The 17,770-nt window shown below is 44.0% G+C and overlaps 1 protein-coding gene across 1 annotated transcript in view; it reads left to right on the forward strand.

The window, feature by feature from the left end:
• The window catches only part of TMEM156 (transmembrane protein 156), a 189,686-nt gene that overhangs the window by 47,239 nt on the left and 124,677 nt on the right, over positions 1 to 17,770 (forward strand). Inside the window, exon 3 of the mRNA XM_086963981.1 lies at positions 11,746 to 12,003. Coding sequence (XP_086820107.1) covers positions 11,746 to 12,003 — 258 coding nt within the window. The remainder of the gene's footprint in view (positions 1 to 11,745; positions 12,004 to 17,770) is intronic.

Below are 17,770 nucleotides of genomic sequence, written 5' to 3' on the forward strand. Positions count from 1 at the left end.
AAACTCCTTTCCCGGCTGGGTTTGGAAATCTTAATTCGTATAGTTTTCCATTGTGTTCCTATACTGTATTGTGTTGATTCGTAAATAAGCTAAGGACCGTTGTTCTCTAAAACTCAGTTATACCTATGGTACTTAGCTATCCGTTGGGTCCCCCTTGTATTATAAAAAGTATACTACATGTGTGGACATATATGCATGAGCAGATATGCCCTGTGATGTCTAAGTCGATTCTTAGATGTTACAAGAAATGAGGTGAGCCGTTTTGAGTACATGTGCTGGACACCGGTGTTTACGAGTTGCCCACCGACATGATGGCTCCACTGAAACTAGAGATGTTTGGTATCAAATATCTCGTATTAATAAGCCCACATTGATTCCAGTAATGGATTTATTAATAGATGCACCCAGAGGGCACATTAGAAGGGGCCCCCTGAAAACCTACCAACAACGTGTGTATTGGGTGACTGGTGCAGGTCAGCCTGCCACCACAGACAGGTTTCTGACCTCTTGCAGGTGAGTTCCCATGCTCTCTGAAAGCAGAAACAATGCCTGCTCAAGCTGGAGGTGTTGTCACCTCCTCCAAGCAGGATGGTTAAGTAATAAGCATATCAAGGCAGGCAGGAGACTTCAAAGCCCCTGCCACCTTTGATATGTAGCACAAGGATTCCCCAGACTGGGGAAATGCCACCCCCTGCCTCAGGCCTGGTTGGCACCAGAACAGGTGGGAAAATTAGCTAGTCAGGGGGCGTGTTCCCCTCTCAGGCTCGTACCACCCCTGAGGTGGGCTACTGAAGTGGACATGGCTTTTAGAATTCCACCATCTTAGTTTTGGTGAAATTAGGCTCTCTGGGTCAGGTTTATCCCCACTTCCTTCAGCAAGAGGTCATATAGAGGGTGAAGACGCCCTGAAGGTAAGTAGCCCATTGACTGCTACCTGTCACTCCCCATAACGTCCCTAAATTGAGTATTTAGGTGGCATCCCTGGCACCAAGAAATTAGATTCCACAGATCAAGAAGAGAGGACAAAGAAGAGTCCAGCCAACCTTTTCATTCGGCACCTGAGTGCCCCAGCCGGGGTACTGACAAATTAACTGTGCTTGCTTGTTCTCAAGACCCTTGTGACTCGAGCCCCCCGTTGGGAGCTCCTGAACTTGTCCCCAAGTCCCCTTCTCCAGCCTGTATTTAGGTGCCCCCTCCTTCTCCAGTGTAGCACACCAGCTATTTCCTTGGCCAGCACCTCTGCACTCAGACGCTCCAGATAAGGTAATGAGTAACTGCTTGGTGGTACTTTGGACCTTGGCCCCCCACAAGCCTAAGTCCCGAAGGACACCCCCAAAAACCGACCGTAAATACCTGCATGCTATCTATGCCTTTTCCCTCCATAGGAAAGCATTGTGCATAAAGGCGCATTTAATTTTTACTTACCTGCAAAATCCAATATTTGAACCCCTTCGCTGCTTCTGACGGCCAACGGCCGTAACGCACACTACCTTTGTAGTATTGCGCACATCCGTTGGCCGTTACGGCCTGCCCACTGCGCTAAACCACCGCACTGCGGTTAAGTGGTTAAAAAAGTACTTACTTCATAACAAAGTTCTTGGTATCAAAATTTATAGAAAAATGACATATTTTTTCTAAATTGGATTTATTCTTCAGTGTGTGTCTCATTTATTGCCTCTGTGAGTACAACAAATGATTAGCACTACCCTCTGATATGCCTAACTACTTGCCCACATTACCACAAAGAGAGCATTTGGGATATCATTTGTGCAACTGTAAACCAATTGGGGTTTTCCTGGACTCTTTACACAGTGGACTTCATTTTGGTCCACTATATAAAGAGCCAGCAGCCTACACCACTGCAGCCTGGGCGTGCCCTGCGGGTGGGCAAGTCATTGCTTTTAATCTCTTTACTCTTAGCCTTCCCGTTCTGAAACTAGACCACATGAGAGCACATAAGTAAGGGGAAACAACAAGGAAGATTAGAGGAAGGGAAGGAGGGAAAGAAAGGGACAACATGAAAAACAAATGGAACAAAGAGAGAAGGAACAGCATAAAGATGAAAACAAGAGAATGCCATGTAGTTCCTATAAACCTATATAAGATCTGCGCGTTTAGACAACATACACTTTAGGATTGGTGTCTGGACTGATTCTAGACACCCTTACCTGGTATGTTAGCCTGTATACCAGCTATCTCACAGTGCCACTAGAAACTCCTCTTACCAAGGAGAGAATAGTTCTTGGCACCTATTGAACATCAGGATTCAAGCAAGCCGGGCCGAAGACGGCTGTAATGCCAGAAACCGGTCCCCGGAAGCTTGTTTCCTTTCCAGTATAAGAATTGGCTTGCTAGTTTGGTCTGCCCTGTTCCCATGATGCACTGGGCCAGGGACAGACTAATTTGCATGTAGCCAGGTTCTGAGCTGGGATGGTGCAGTGAGCTAAAAAACTGTGATGGATCAAGCCCTGATCTTTGGACTGGGTAGGAGTGGTCTGCTTAATTCAGACACTCTGTCTATCACCACCCCCTTTTCTGAATCGTTTTGTCCACCATAAGCGTGGAAGGGTATGCTCAGACATGAGTCCCTTGCTCACTGCACCATCAGGATTCAAGCAAGCCGGGCCGAAGACGGCTGTAATGCCAGAAACCGGTCCCCGGAAGCTTGTTTCCTTTCCAGTATAAGAATTGGCTTGGTAGTTTGGTCTGCCCTGTTCCCATGATGCACTGGGCCAGGGACAGACTAAATTGCATGTAGCCAGGTTCTGAGCTGGGATGGTGCAGTGAGCTAAAAAACGGTGATGGATCAATTCCTGATCTTTGGACTGGGTAGGAGTGGTCTGCTTAATTCAGACACTCTGTCCATCACCACCCCCTTTTCTGAATCGTTTTGTCCACCATAAGCGTGGAAGGGTATGCTCAGACATGAGTCCCTTGCTCACTGCACCATCAGGATTCAAGCAAGCCGGGCCGAAGACGGCTGTAATGCCAGAAACCGGTCCCCGGAAGCTTGTTTTCTTTCCAGTATAAGAATTGGCTTGGTAGTTTGGTCTGCCCTGTTCCCATGATGCACTGGGCCAGGGACAGACTAATTTGCATGTAGCCAGGTTCTGAGCTGGGATGGTGCAGTGAGCTAAAAAACGGTGATGGATCAAGCCCTGATCTTTGGACTGGGTAGGAGTGGTCTGCTTAATTCAGACACTCTGTCCATCACCACCCCCTTTTCTGAATCGTTTTGTCCACCATAAGCGTGGAAGGGTATGCTCAGACATGAGTCCCTTGCTCACTGCACCATCAGGATTCAAGCAAGCCGGGCCGAAGACGGCTGTAATGCCAGAAACCGGTCCCCGGAAGCTTGTTTCCTTTCCAGTATAAGAATTGGCTTGGTAGTTTGGTCTGCCCTGTTCCCATGATGCACTGGGCCAGGGACAGACTAATTTGCATGTAGCCAGGTTCTGAGCTGGGATGGTGCAGTGAGCTAAAAAACGGTGATGGATCAAGCCCTGATCTTTGGACTGGGTAGGAGTGGTCTGCTTAATTCAGACACTCTGTCCATCACCACCCCCTTTTCTGAACCTATTGAACATGACAACCCTGATCTCTCAAGATCGTGGAAAAAGGGTGCTACTTTTCGCTCAGTCACTCGTGCTCACTTCGTCTCAGAAAGAAACACAGAATAAACAGTGGGGACGTTTTTCAATTAGCATTTATTGAAATGCATAATTCTAGTTTAAAATAGGTGTGCTGAAACAACCATTAGACAGTAACAGATATAAATGATTATAAGCACTAACAGAGTAAAATGATGGTAGATTTCTACCATCGTGCTAAAACAATGAACACAGGCAAGGGTACAAAATACATGACAGTAGTCAATACGTACTCCTACGATGCAACCCTAACTAGCTGTACCTGAGTGTACCTAGCTTGTGTATGGGTGTAAAGCCAAGAATCCCTCTAAGATAAAGTCAACCCTATTACCTGAAGGGAGAGACTGTGGGACTCTGGGTCTTGAGATGGACACCCTGCATGGGATGTCAGACCACTGCGAGCTGGAGTGTCTGCGTGCAGTAGCCTCAGCATCTCACATCAGTGTGTCAGCATGGAAGTTCATTTCTCCTCTGACTGCCTCACAAGATATGGTGTATATACACCCAATGAGGTACCCCCTGGGGATATACCTTGCTGTGTCATGTCGGGTTACGATGATGGAAGGAATGACCCTTATACAAAGTTATTATGCAGGTGATGATAGGCCTGCTGTCCTGCTGTGATTCCAACGATCCTCATGCATAATGAATTAGGCTGAAGCTTTTCGGAGAAAACCCCATGTCATCTTTGGACATTACCGTAACTAGGTAAAAGGTCATTCAGTACTAAGAATCATGATGTAGTGTAATATCAGGGGAATGTAGATGAAAGGGGCATTCATTACCTGAGCCGATATTGGGGTACCTATATGCAACATAACAAGATGGAATTATGTAGAATAATAAAGCAGACGATGAAGTGGGAAGAAAAGGGGGATGTACGAAGAGTGAAAGAAGCAAGGTAAGGATAAAAGGAAAGCAGAGGAGAGATGGAAAACTGAGAAATTGAAAGTGAAACAAGGAAACAAGGAGAGTAGAGCAAATGAATCAAGAGGAAGAAGGGAAGAAAGATGGAGATACAGCAAGGAAGGGAATATGGAAAAAGGATGGAATTACAGGTGGCAGGAGGTGATAAATGTAGGCTGCAATGTGAGAGCTAGAGTGGAAGCTGGTATGGTAGCATGGCAGTGAGAAAAAAAGGGTAGGGAGATTCTCCCAAAGTCCTGCCACAATGGTAGTTTGCCCACCAAGGAAGTGTTCATACGGAGGATACCAGATGGTAAAATAAGAGAGGGCGATATGGTGTTAAAATGGGTTGACCAGAGAGGCATGGTGTATAGTTCAGGAGGGTGATGATGGAGGGTGGAAAAGTAAACTTCTAAAGTCAGATCAGATAATGCCCCAATTTCAACCCAGTGCTCAATAGTCCTGCAGACACTTGCCTGTATGCTACCTAGTCGAGGAACAACCCCCATGGTGAGTCAATAAATTCCCTTTTAAGCCAATCAAAGACATTTGTGAAATTACCCCCATTAGCACCCTTCTCTGTCCACATCTTTTGGAAACTGTTTGAAAAGGGAGACCACAAGATGCAGGAATCTCCGATCCTAGGTGACGCACAGTGGCCAACCTTTAGAATCAAAATCTCAATGCCCTATGGTAAGTGCCAGAGGCAGAGTGAACCATAGGAGACATAAGGTCTGGCATGCGGAATTTAAGGAAACTTGAAGTACAAAACCATGTAGGAGTCAAATGTCTGTTGCGACACAAGATGAAAAAGACCCATAAGCCCCAAAATTGGAGAAAGAGTGTTTACAGACAAAAAGAGTTGAATTGGTGGTTCTGAACCCATAACTTCATTCTGCTCCAGGTGGCGCCAAGATAACCCAAAAAGCTGTTGTCCCTTGCAAAGCCTTCCCTCCTCCCAAAGTAATGGATTGGCGACAATGAGAGGTTTGAACCTGACAAAAATCAACCAGAGGAAAAAGGATCAAAGCCGAACCAGTTAGAGAAAAGCCAAAGAAGTGCATCATGCAAGCCCAGCTACATGCACTAGGACTCAGGATGGGCTTGGAGTAATCAGTATCAACAAATCATTCAAGAGACAATATGGTATTATGCACAGCTCTGGCACCTGGATGACCTGCCGCCCCTTACCCGTTTTGTCTGAACTTCTCTTTTATTGTTATATAGTATATGCCCATATTTACAAAAAATCACTCAAATATTGCCTTAGTGGATAACTAGTTGCAAAATACTGGTAGCAAATTACGTTCAGTAGAGAATTTTACTAACTGACCTATGTACTAATAGGCCCTGGTCGTAGAATCATCCTCCAGTGGCCTTGCTAGACCAGTTCCATACTTGTGTCCACCTTTTGATGGGGGTGCAATTCTGAAGGCAATGAGAGTTTTGAAGGAAGTGGGCTCGTACCGGTGGAAGTGTGCATAAAGCTTGAAACCTGCATGCATGTTGAAGGCCTATGTCTGAACTTTAACTTATCCTGTATCCACTTCGTATCATGTAGTTGGCTCCCCTGTAATAATAATCAAAATAATAATAATAATAATACATATTTGTAAAGTGCGCACCTTAAGAGGTCCAAAGCGCTGGGGGCCATCGGGCAGATTAAGTGAGCTATTGCCCAGAGTCACATTGTAGTGTAGTTCCTATTTTCCCTATAGGCCCTGCGCATTGGAATAACATAAACAGCAGTGTAGACATAGGACTGCGGTCTTCTAGGTCTCTACTGACTATGTTAGACTTAATTTAGGTTTGCGCCAGCTAGCTCAGAGGTCACTGGAAACTTTCTTGACTGAATAGGAAGTGATCAGCTTCCCTGGCTCCGACAAGAAGGGATTCAGCTTCCGACAACCGCATTAACATGACAACTTTGCTCCTCAGAATAAGAGTCAATCTCTAGAGTCAAGTGAAACAATAGACAGCTATTTCACTCAGTCAGTTGTGCAGATTTACTTTCACCAGGATGCAGAGAATAGAGAGACGGGAGTTTTCAATAAAAGATATTATTTATTGAGCAGTCTTCCTTCTCATGCAAGAGAAATGAATTGCCACAATTGCAAGACTTGTTATTATGAAAAGTGCATACAGTAAAAGGAGTATTACGAAATAATACTGTAAAAGCATTGATATGGTTTCTTAGCCATGAGATAGTTAAAATGAATAAAATATATACATTCATATATACATTGGCTAATGACCTCAACTGGTGCTTCTAACTACGCCTACCCCAGTGTACCTGACCTAAGCCTAATACAAGGGAGGGAGTAAGTAGCAGTTTAAGTTAAGTTGGTTTTGCCAAGAGTTTGTTTCAAGAATTCTCTCTAAGGGTTTAGCCAGCACCGTACCTCTGCAATAGAATGCAGGAGGTCTGGTATCTTCTCTCAGGACCCGATATCCCAGTCACCCGCAAGGGTAGGCTGGAAACGCCGGAGCTGGATTTTCTCGGCAGGAGAAAAGACAGCGTCTTTCTCAGCGCGTCAACGAGGAGGGGCAGCGTCCGTGGGCTTCTCGCATCTGCTGGGCTCTGCAAGGGGACAGCTAATCTGCTCCAGTATTCACCACCACCGTGTGTTTGCTTAAGGCAACGTTGGTATATTTATATCTGAAAGGTGCCGAGTTTGACGTAAGTTTTTGGACATAAGACGTCAATAAAGATGTCACTAAGAACTGGTCGTTCTTACAGTGCTCGCAGGAGTTCTATTACTAATCAAAACAAAGCAAGCGGGGCTTTCCCAGGTTGCTGGGGGTTTGAGATGTCGAAAGAACTCGCTGTGCTATCTAGGAATCTAAGGAAGTGGCTTCTGCTGTGTCATGGACTGTCATGAACTGCAGAGACGAGTTACTGAAATATGGCTCTGATCGTTATGCCATTATAGGGATATGTATTGATTATAGCCGTATAGGGGCATGAGCTCACAAAAGTGATCGGGGTCCTAGATAAAACACAACAACATGATGCTGAGCTGAGTTGCCGCCAGCGCTAAGGATTGAACCATGACCCCCGTGCTCCGGAGTCAGCCGCTCTGAGATAGATTCTATTGCCTCCTTAACTTGTAAAGCTCTGTGCTAGTGATGTGCAAACTTATGATTTGACAATAGTAGTTTGCGGAAGGCATGAAGCAGGTTATGAATGAAACCATTGCTTATACCCTCCTGATCATTATGGCAGTACGTCTTTGCTGTTCCTTGCAGCTTTCACCATATCACCATGTTTATTAAAATGAAAATGGAAAAGAATGTAGGTATCTGCATTTGAATGTATCCTGCTCTTGTTCCTCTAAATACTGGAACATCCTGTACATGAATCCACCTAAACATTTGAATCTAGAGAAACAAGCTGTTACGCTATATTAGAACGCTTGTATAACTTGGCTTGTGTCCATATGGGCCTTCTTCATGTGATAAACAAAGTGATCCCATGATCACTGGAAATGTGGAAGTTGAACTGTCACCCAAAACAGATATGTAATTTTTTTAAATGCAGAAAGTAAGGTAGACCTCTTCGAGCCTTAAAGAGAAGGTTAGTTTATTCTGTGATACATCCGCCTGAACAGAAAAAGCAGAACCACCCTGCTTGAAGAATCTTTCTCTTGTAACTATCACCAATACCAGATTTCAAAATGTATCAATCTGTAGGGTCCTTACTTGTCAGAGGTAAAGCCCAGCACCTTTCTCTGCAGTGCCTGGTGGCCAATTTAGAGTGATTTCAAGGCCACTGATATCTTAAACAGGAGGAACGGACCATCCCAAAGCAGGGAAGATATAGTTATTTTTTGTTATACATATAAGAATCCATGCTGTTGAATGCTGACATCTCTGAAGCCTTAGCAGCAGGTAATCTGACAGGTCCAGGTTGCAGTGTTGGCATAATCCAATCCACAAAATACCAATGCCATAACTGCCTGCATCATACGTTGCAAAGAAAAGACAGAGAGATCCAGACAATCACTTTAATAATGAAAAATATCTGATTCTATCCATTGTTGGACCTGGCCCTCTCTGCAGGTTCACCCCAAACGTTTTGTCTTCCCCCTCTTGATTTTCTGAATTACTTTATGTTGGCCTTAGAATTCTGTGCACTTTACCACAGCTTACCAGTGCTTTAGTGCCTGTGTTCACTTCTTAAACAATGGTTGCCTTACACCCAATCAGTGCATTTAATTTACATGTAAGTCCCAAGTAAAGTGGAACTAATTATACCCAGGGCCTGTAAATTCAATACTGCTATTAGGCCTGCAGCACTTGTTGTGCCACCCACTTAATTAGCCTTTTTAAACATATCTCAGGTCTGCCATTGCAGCATGTATGCAGTTTTAAACCACCAATTCAAACTGTCAAAATAAACCATTTACCGAGCCGAAAACTCCCTTTTAATACAAATAAATCACCCTAGGGTAGGCCCTAAACAGCCCTCAAAAAGGTACATTGTATTAAAAAAATTGGTTGGTACTTTTTAGTTTTACATGTCCTGGTAGTGAAAAACTTCTAAATTCGTTTTTCACTACTTCAAGACCTACCTCTTTCATAGGTTAACATTGGGATACCTTATTACATTGAATAAGTCATAACTTTTGATTGTGAGTAGGTTGGAAAGTCATGTTTGATGTATGAGGAATTGTTATTTAAAATCATCTTTACTGGTAAAGTCGGATTTTAAGTCGCAATTCTGAAAAGTTAACTTTTAGAAGGTTGGCATTTTTTTGTCCTAACCTCATGGTACCTGCAGGCTGTTCCTGGGTCACATGACTACATGTAGTTGGCAGATGGCCTTGGTGTATTCCTCCCAGACAACATCACAATAGAGGGTGTGGGTGGTGGCTGGATGGGCCATCTCTGGCTGGATGGGAGCAGAGCTGTCACCTACCACACATACTCTTCAAAGCGGCTGGCCCAGCTTACACACACAGGCCTTCACTCTAGTCTATTGTACACCCAGACAGACTGGGACTGGGTCAGGGAGGCAGGAAATTCCAGAAACCTCTGTAGGGGAAACTCCAGAAGCTTCTTCCATTTCACAGTGGGCACGATGTTTGAAAAGGGGACCCTCAGACTTTCTCTCCAGTACACTCCTGGACCTGTGGATACTACAGAAGAAGGATGCCCTGCTACTCTGCTGCTTGAGGCGTGCTCTACTTGCTGAGAAGGAACACTGGACCTGCATCCATCTCCTCAGGCTTAAGTGACTCTAATGATCAGCTGACTTACCTCCTTCTCTGAGCTACAAGAACATAGTAAGCTCCAGAGGCCTCCCTGCATCTACCCACCTGACCTACTGCCTAGACTTGCAACTGGAACTGCCTGAGCCCGCCGCACCCTTGGTGTGACATCAGTTGAGCTCCTCCATGAATGAAGGAAGAAATCCTAAAGTTTCGGGCTTTTCTCATCCACGAACAGGCATGTTCTTGCCAAGATCTTGCCGCCCCCAATGACTGCCAACGCAAAGCTCTGGTGAACCTGAATCTTCACAGTACAGCAGCCACCAGCTACAACCAGCAATGCGAGATCTGCACTTCGCGCTGCAGCATCGACAACCCGCAGTGACTGCCAATGCGAATTTCCAGCAACAACCATCTGCGACTCCCGACAGGATCTTCTCCCTACAATGATGAGCGTCTGCCCAGCCTGTTTTTCGCACTACAGCAATGACCATCCGTAACACTCTCCCTGCTCCTCGAGCCCTTCCCCCACCATGAAAGGAACTCTTTGTGTTGGACTTTAGATGGCAACTTTCTCAGGGACTAACCTCTTACCTGTATCCGGCCCACTCTCCATCACGGTCAGCCTGAACTTGTGACTTTCACCCAGTCTCACACAACGCCGACTTTTCAGTGAACGTTAGATCTGATGATATCCTACTGTCCATCTGATGTCAAATGTACATAATAATTGTGTAGCCACACACTGCCACAGAAAGCTGAATAAATGAGCTGGTCCCAAAGGATGTAGTCTAGGGTAGACTGTCTGTATTTAGCCAATGGTTATTTTTTGAAGCATGGTTGACAGAGGGATCCACTAAAATATGTTTAAGGGTGCATTACTAAATGCCTGGCTATGCAGGAAGAGGCTTTAGATTAGCAGACAGACCAGGTGGGTCGGAAGGGAGTTTGGAACATTAAGACCCTGATTATGAGTCGAACAGAGTAGAATTCCCATGTGTCAACTGTTACTGCTCCTGGATTTACTGGGTGTGATAACAATGGACTTGATTTTACTGGCCGGAAAATCTGGCCAGTAAAACATCTTGGGAAAGGGCTAGTTATCAGGCAGAACCTGTTATGTGGCCCCTGCCCCGGTCTTAGGTTGCTTGTATTCCGGTTCAGGTAGAACCTGTCTTAGCAGTTAGGGCTGGACTGTACTCACTGGAGCAGGGTCAGTACTTATTTGCATATGGCTAGGTCCAAACTGAGGTGGCATGGTGGGTGAAAAAAGATGGATTGGGATGCAGCCTGAGTGATTACCAGTGGCTGAGATTAAATCAAGCATTCCATCCATCACCTTGTTGTTGTTGTTGCAGTTAGCTCCTAGTTTGCGCACGAGGAAGCATATAATGTTCCCCCTTGCCAGCCAACATTTTCTTATTCCTTCCACCATCATCTCCATCCTTTTAATCCTACTGCTATATTACAACAAACCCTGCACCCAGTTACCACATGTTGAGAGCAGCTGTAAAGGAAAGGAGCTTGGAACATTAAGGCCCAGATTATGGGTTGAGTTGAGTAGAGTAGGTGGTAAATGTGTGCGTTAAACCTCATAGAAAAGATAATACTATGTGGAATTCTGTCTGGAAATTCTGGTTCCACACAATTATTCCTCACTGCATGGGGTATAACTTGCAATATGAGTAAATATGTGCTTAGATACTGATCGGAAAAGGTAATTGCAGCCAACTGGAATCCACACATATTTACTCCTCACTTGTAGTCGGGTCTTTAGACAGTGTGGGCAAAAGATTCAAGAATGTTTATATCATTCATGGATTTCAATGGTAATACAAATCCTCCTATCTTGAGGAAAATCTGAATAAGACAATACTCTAGCTGAATTTTCTTTGCCATATGGAAAGAGTCGCTGACAAAGCGCTGTACTATGTACTTCATGGGTAACTCTCGTATCCCCCATTTCTTTTATATAGAATCCAAGTCAAAAGGGTCATTGGAACTAAATAGGAAAAATGCCATTCGAGTGCTCAAGCATTTCCATTTCACCACATCTTCTGCTGAAGAAACAATATGTGAATCCTCTGCTCTCCTGCTGCAAATTGACTTCAGCAATTCAACGCCAAGTGAACACGCATCCATGGGAAACTCGAGTTTCTCCCAGGTGACAAGGCTGATGGAGGATGGATTTGACTGCATTAATGTTTCGCTTCACCTGGAGAGCAGCATGTCAAGTAAGTCATGAAAGCAAAACAGGTAAGGAATCTACACACTTACAAACCAAATCACCAATTCTGTGTCAGCCGCAGGTTCTAGCAGGATTGGTAGTGCCCACCAGAAGAGCATCATTTTTACTCCTGGACCTTCAGATATAGGCGCGAGCCCTGACCACTACCTATCACGCTGTCAACACCTTACCTTTACTTTGAACGGTTATTGATTTTGCTCATTATGAGCTGCATTATTTGGGTTATCTGATATTTATCTTACATTTTTTGTGCAAACAGCACCTTTTATGAGTGCAAATACAACTATTTGAGTCATAAAATGTGAATTTGCACTTCCAATTAAGTTTACTCCCACATAAAATTGCACCAGAGCTGTAATCTAACGAGTCGTTACATAGGTGGTGTATGAGTGATCCGGGCAAGGGCACCCACATAAGGTAGAGAACACCGGCAAATTCCAAGGATTGTTGGTATCCATGCACCTTTAAAGGTAGTTTGCCGCTCTGATAAGGGTTTAATATGTACTCCTGGGAAAGGGGAAGGACAAGCTTCGAAATTGGTGTGAATGTAGAGAAAGAGGAAAGACAAAAGTTCTACAGAGCACACACGGTAATGTGTTACATTCATACATTTGGATGCATGCACTTGCTACATAACAGAAGAGTGGGAGGGTGCAGGGCTATTTCTTGTCAGGATTGGTCCTCCCAACAGGCCACAGTATGAACACAGAATCATTCCTCACTGGTGTGAGTATTTGTCATCACAGGCATAGGTTGTGGGCACCCCAGGTTAGGGATACCTGCTAAAGTTGCTGAACACCCACAAACCGATGCTCACAAAACAGGGATTTCCTGATAGTAAACCTTCTCCTCGGAATCCAACAAGAGCAATGCATTCTTCCAACTCTCACCACCTCCACTACTGACCACAAACACAGAATTATGAGGGGCAGGTGTAGAAATGTGGAAAAGGGGCCAGAATGGGAGAGATAACAGACCTTGGGCTACACCACGCGTACTTGTAACTTGCACTGGCCAGTGATATCTGCAGGCTGTAGTGGATATCTAAAGACAAAAAGATATTTTTAATAACACGAAAGCTCTGCATTTAACTGAAATAGTGAATGAATATAGATTGGCAATATCTCTGTTCAAGCAACTCTGTATTTTGGTGTGAAATTTGTAATTCTGCATTTTCTGAGGAAGGTGAACTATGGCTTGGACTTGTCTAGTCTACCACCACAAGGTACTAACAAATGTTAAATTGTCTGTGATACATTCTTTATTTGTGTAAACATACAAGAGCTTTAACACCTTTTACATTTATACTTAAAATGAGTACCTAGTCTTGGTTTAAACATTTTTCACAATAAACCTTCAGACAGTATCGACACTCTGCAGGAAACCCTAGCTTTTCTTTCCCTTGCAAAGACTCAGTACGAGTGGGTTGGTGTATCACTCCCTTATGCTGGCCAAGTTCTAAACAGTAACCAGTATCTCCAGTCCTGCTTCCTGACAGTACCTATCTGGATACTAATATACCTCTAAGTGGTAAGTACAGATAAACCAAAATTGTCCGCTCGCCATTAGAAGAGTGCACTTTGATCGCTTTAGTACCACAATATCGAACATCAACTTATTGTTCTGCAAAAAAATTATAGTAAAAACTGTGCAAATAAAAATATAATTTTTTAACATGTCCTATTTATTTCACCATAATATTATCTACATTTATATAGTATGACATAATATAATTTTTTGTATATACAACCCTAACCCTTAGGCTAGCCGTAAACCTATCCTGAGAGCTAATCCTATCCGTGAACTTGGGGTCTAATTTCGATGTTGGTCGGAAAGTCTTCGACCGCTGGTCGGAGGCTTTCCGACTGACATCGTAGGTTTAAACTTCGACCACAATATTACAATGACAGCGGTCGGAGTTGAAACCGGACGGGCAATCCGACTCGGTTCCGATGGGCTGAAGGAGCCCATAGGCCAGTCAGAAGGGCCTCATTAACCCCAAACAGATGGCATTACCACTGTCGAGATTATGATGGCACTTTCCGACAGCAGTTCCATGTCAGCACTTTCCGATGGTTTCCGCCAGCCACACAAGCTTCCATAGAGAAATGGGAGTTTGCGACTGCACCATGTGTGGTTGCATCGAAATGGTGTCAGTTGGATACAACTATGACCAACATCAAAATCAGGCCCTTAGTCTTAACCCGCAACCAAACTGTAGACCTAACCCAGACCTAATACTCTCCCTAAGTCTTGTCCGATGATATTATTGCCGATAATATTGTAACTCCTGATATCTTTGTCCTCATGATATTGTGCCTCCAGTCATTCTGTTGCTGTTACATGGGCTATAACCTGTTATGTGCAGGTGGAGGTGGATTCATACATATATTTAACGGTAAGTCACCCTACACTCAGCCAAAGTTCAAACAATCCTTTCATAAGTAGTAAAAAGGTGTTGTGATCTTGCACACTCAGGACAGCGAACTGGCAGGGATGAGAAGTTTAGCCTTCATGTTACTCAAGTTACATCACTAGCCTGGAATAGCACTAGTAGGGTAAATGCAGTTTTGATCAGGAGCCACACTATAATTTTTGACTGAGAGTCAAGAATCAGAAGTGGCCTGATTGTGACAAACCTGAGGGTCAGAATTGTACTATATACCAATCAGGGGCCTTTTTAGAGATAAGGCTCACTATCCCACTTTGCACTGTGGCACACCCTTGAGTATGTGTGCCAGGCACAAGGTGGAACAGTGTGCCATATCACACCAAATGTTCTGTTCCCAACTGGAAGTGCAAACTCGCCCCTGCACTGGGAACAATGCACTAGTGCAAGGTGGACCAGATGTTTGCAGCCAACAGTCTGCTTTTCACTCTGCAGGTAGCAATCTGGCCTGCTGAAAGGGGAACAGATTTACTCCTGCAGGAGGTTGCATTTAGTGACTTCATCCATCTGCATGGGGCTCCTTAGGGCTTTCCTGGGGCTCCCTATCCCTGATTCCAATAGACGCCCTTGGGAGCTATACTGATTGTGGGCTACAAGTATGGTGCACCGTCAGGGTGTTTCTTGTTGACTTATTTGTATCTGCGTCTACGTCTACAATGGGCAAAGGATTCCCTGATTTAAATAGGATAGGGCTGTGCGCCCATGCAAATGAGGTACCCCTTTTAGATTATGCTGGTGCAAATTTGTTGGCATCTCGATCCATATTACAGAAGGTGCCATGCAAGAGTCTGCACCCTATTTTCTAATACCAAAGTGCAGCGGAGGTGCAAAAAGAGAGTAAATGCACAGAATAGCCTGGTTGTAGAGCAAAGTGAACGGTGCTGCAGTGCTTTGGGTGTATTGCACAGTAAGATCAGGAGGCAAATCAGAAGCCGTGAGAGTTTTTTATGAGGCAAGAGGATCACAGCCGGTAGCATATGGATAGCTATCAAGGTCTGATCGAAAACGTTGATCTTGTGCGGCATTGTTTGGTCATCAAAGAAAATACAATTCAGGGATCATAAACACTGTGCCCTGAGTCATCACTGGAGACAAACGACACATGTTTATGTTTGCTGTCCTGTAGATCAGCACTGACATGCCTTTTTTAACTGTAGCAGTGCTGCATCCATCAGTTTAGGTAAGCATAGAACCTTCAAGCACATTACGCACTGATGAGATTGGAATGTCCCCTGCATGATGTACAGTCGTGTCTACTGCCCAGCATGCCTAAACTGAAAGAATGTGTGATCCTGGGTTTTGGATTTTGTACTCGCCGCACACTGATCTAGTGTGTGCGAAGGCCTAGGTCTGCTTTTGACTATGATGCGCTCTGGACTTGCCCTAAACCTGTAGGCATGCACAAAGCGAACCATCATACTGACGGAAGGACTACTGTCCCTGTCACGGATTGAATGTGTGTAGCGCAGTGGCATCAGCATACTGTGTTTTGTAAAGGATTATAGTAACCGGGCCTCGTTGCCTGCATCATGTGAATGCTAGCCTGCTGGAGCATTTATCTGAAAGTTCTGCTGTTTACAGTGAAGCCAGAATCCCTGCACCAAGATCCCTAGCGCTGAGTATCTGCATGTGCTAGTGTGCAGTACATATCTGCCTGAATGAGCCAGAGTGAGAAGCACCTGGACAATGACACAGGAGCTGGGGACAGACTATTAACATGGAAGGAGGGATCAGAATTTATGGAAAACAAAGTACAGGCCTTGGTGTAGCCAGACATAGTAGTAGAAGGCAGAATAGAGTCTGCATAGGGAATCAGCAACAAGAAAACCTTTGACCAAGATCAAGAATCAGGTAGAAGAGGAAGCCCACGTGCCAGTAATCAAGAGTGGACTGATCATGGCAAAGTTAGGAGTCAGAGGAGTCCTGGACACAAAAAAAGGAGTTCCGGAATAGCATAGTTGCAAAGCAAAGTCAAGTTAAGAAAGGCTATAAGTCAAGTGAGGATTGAATGTCAGGCAGAGGTAAAGTCAGGTAGTAAGTTAAAAGGTACTAGTGGTCTGATAAGAGCAGCATCTGCAGTCAGAAATCAGAAATGGCAAGGTGTGACTAGAATCAGAAATCAGAAGAGAAGAGAACAAAATGAGACAGGTAAGGTAGGTAGAAACAATGTATCCAATAGGCATGAACGCACAAGATCATTCTCTCTCACAAAGTTACATGGTTGAAAAGGCATCTGACATTGTTCACAAGCCCCTTCATATAGTTATTGTGGGTGTAATGTTAGCATGCTGCGCTCTGGGTAGTGTAGTTCAGCATCCATGGAAATGCTTCCCATTGGACAATCCAGAGCCACCATGCATAGTAACTAGGGAACCACCCACAATGAATCCCATGTTTGAACTTGTATGAAGTGAGATTGGATGTGGTAGCGCGGGGTGTGACACTACCTGGAATTAGCACAAAGTTACAGGATCATCTGCCAATGGAATTCTATCACAATCTGTATCGTTTGAACGCAGTCTACACTCCATAGGGCACAATACTTCCATGCTACTTACTCACACACTTCAACTCAGTACGCTCATTCAGGTAGCCCCAGTGTACTACCGATGTACAATCTGAGTAATGGCTATCTGTTTGTTGTAGAGTGTAAGAAGAATGGGTTATTATTATAATGTAGTTTTTTCTTCTTTCTTGCATGTTGGTTTTTTATATTTTGCCATTGTCACTTTCAACACAAATGTATTCAAAGTCGCCGGTGCATACACTACAAGCATTGTACACTGGCCAATAAATCTTGTTTTCAGCATTTTGCTGCTAATGGAATAAAGAAGGAAAGAAATCGTGTTTTTGTTATTTTTCTATAAACGTATTTCTTTGCGCTGTTTCATTTTGTCTTGTGCTATATATATATAGAGTGCGGATAACACATTTAAATGAGTGACACTGAGGGGCCGATTCTCAAAGTTTTCTCTATGAGTTTTTGTGCCTTATTCCTGCGTGTCTAGTGTGAATTTTCTCGATTTCCAGGCATCATTCGCAAAGCATTTTCTCTGTGTAATTATGTCTTACGCTTGGTTTAATTGTGAATAGTACTGAATTTCATTCCTGATTTGCTGAATATTTTTTATGAGTACTCTTGTTGTGCTCAAGGCTTAAGTTTAAACTACTCCTATGTTTTCAAGGGGAAAGACAGGCTTACTCAAGAAAACACGCCTTCTGAATCAGGCCAAAGATGTGTCTCTTTAAGGAGCTGTTGTAGAAGTGTGAATTATTATTATTATTATTATTATTATTATTATTA

The sequence above is a fragment of the Lissotriton vulgaris genome, chromosome 3_2 (assembly GCF_964263255.1).
Source record: "Lissotriton vulgaris chromosome 3_2, aLisVul1.2, whole genome shotgun sequence".
In the NCBI taxonomy this organism is placed as follows: Eukaryota; Metazoa; Chordata; class Amphibia; order Caudata; family Salamandridae; genus Lissotriton; species Lissotriton vulgaris.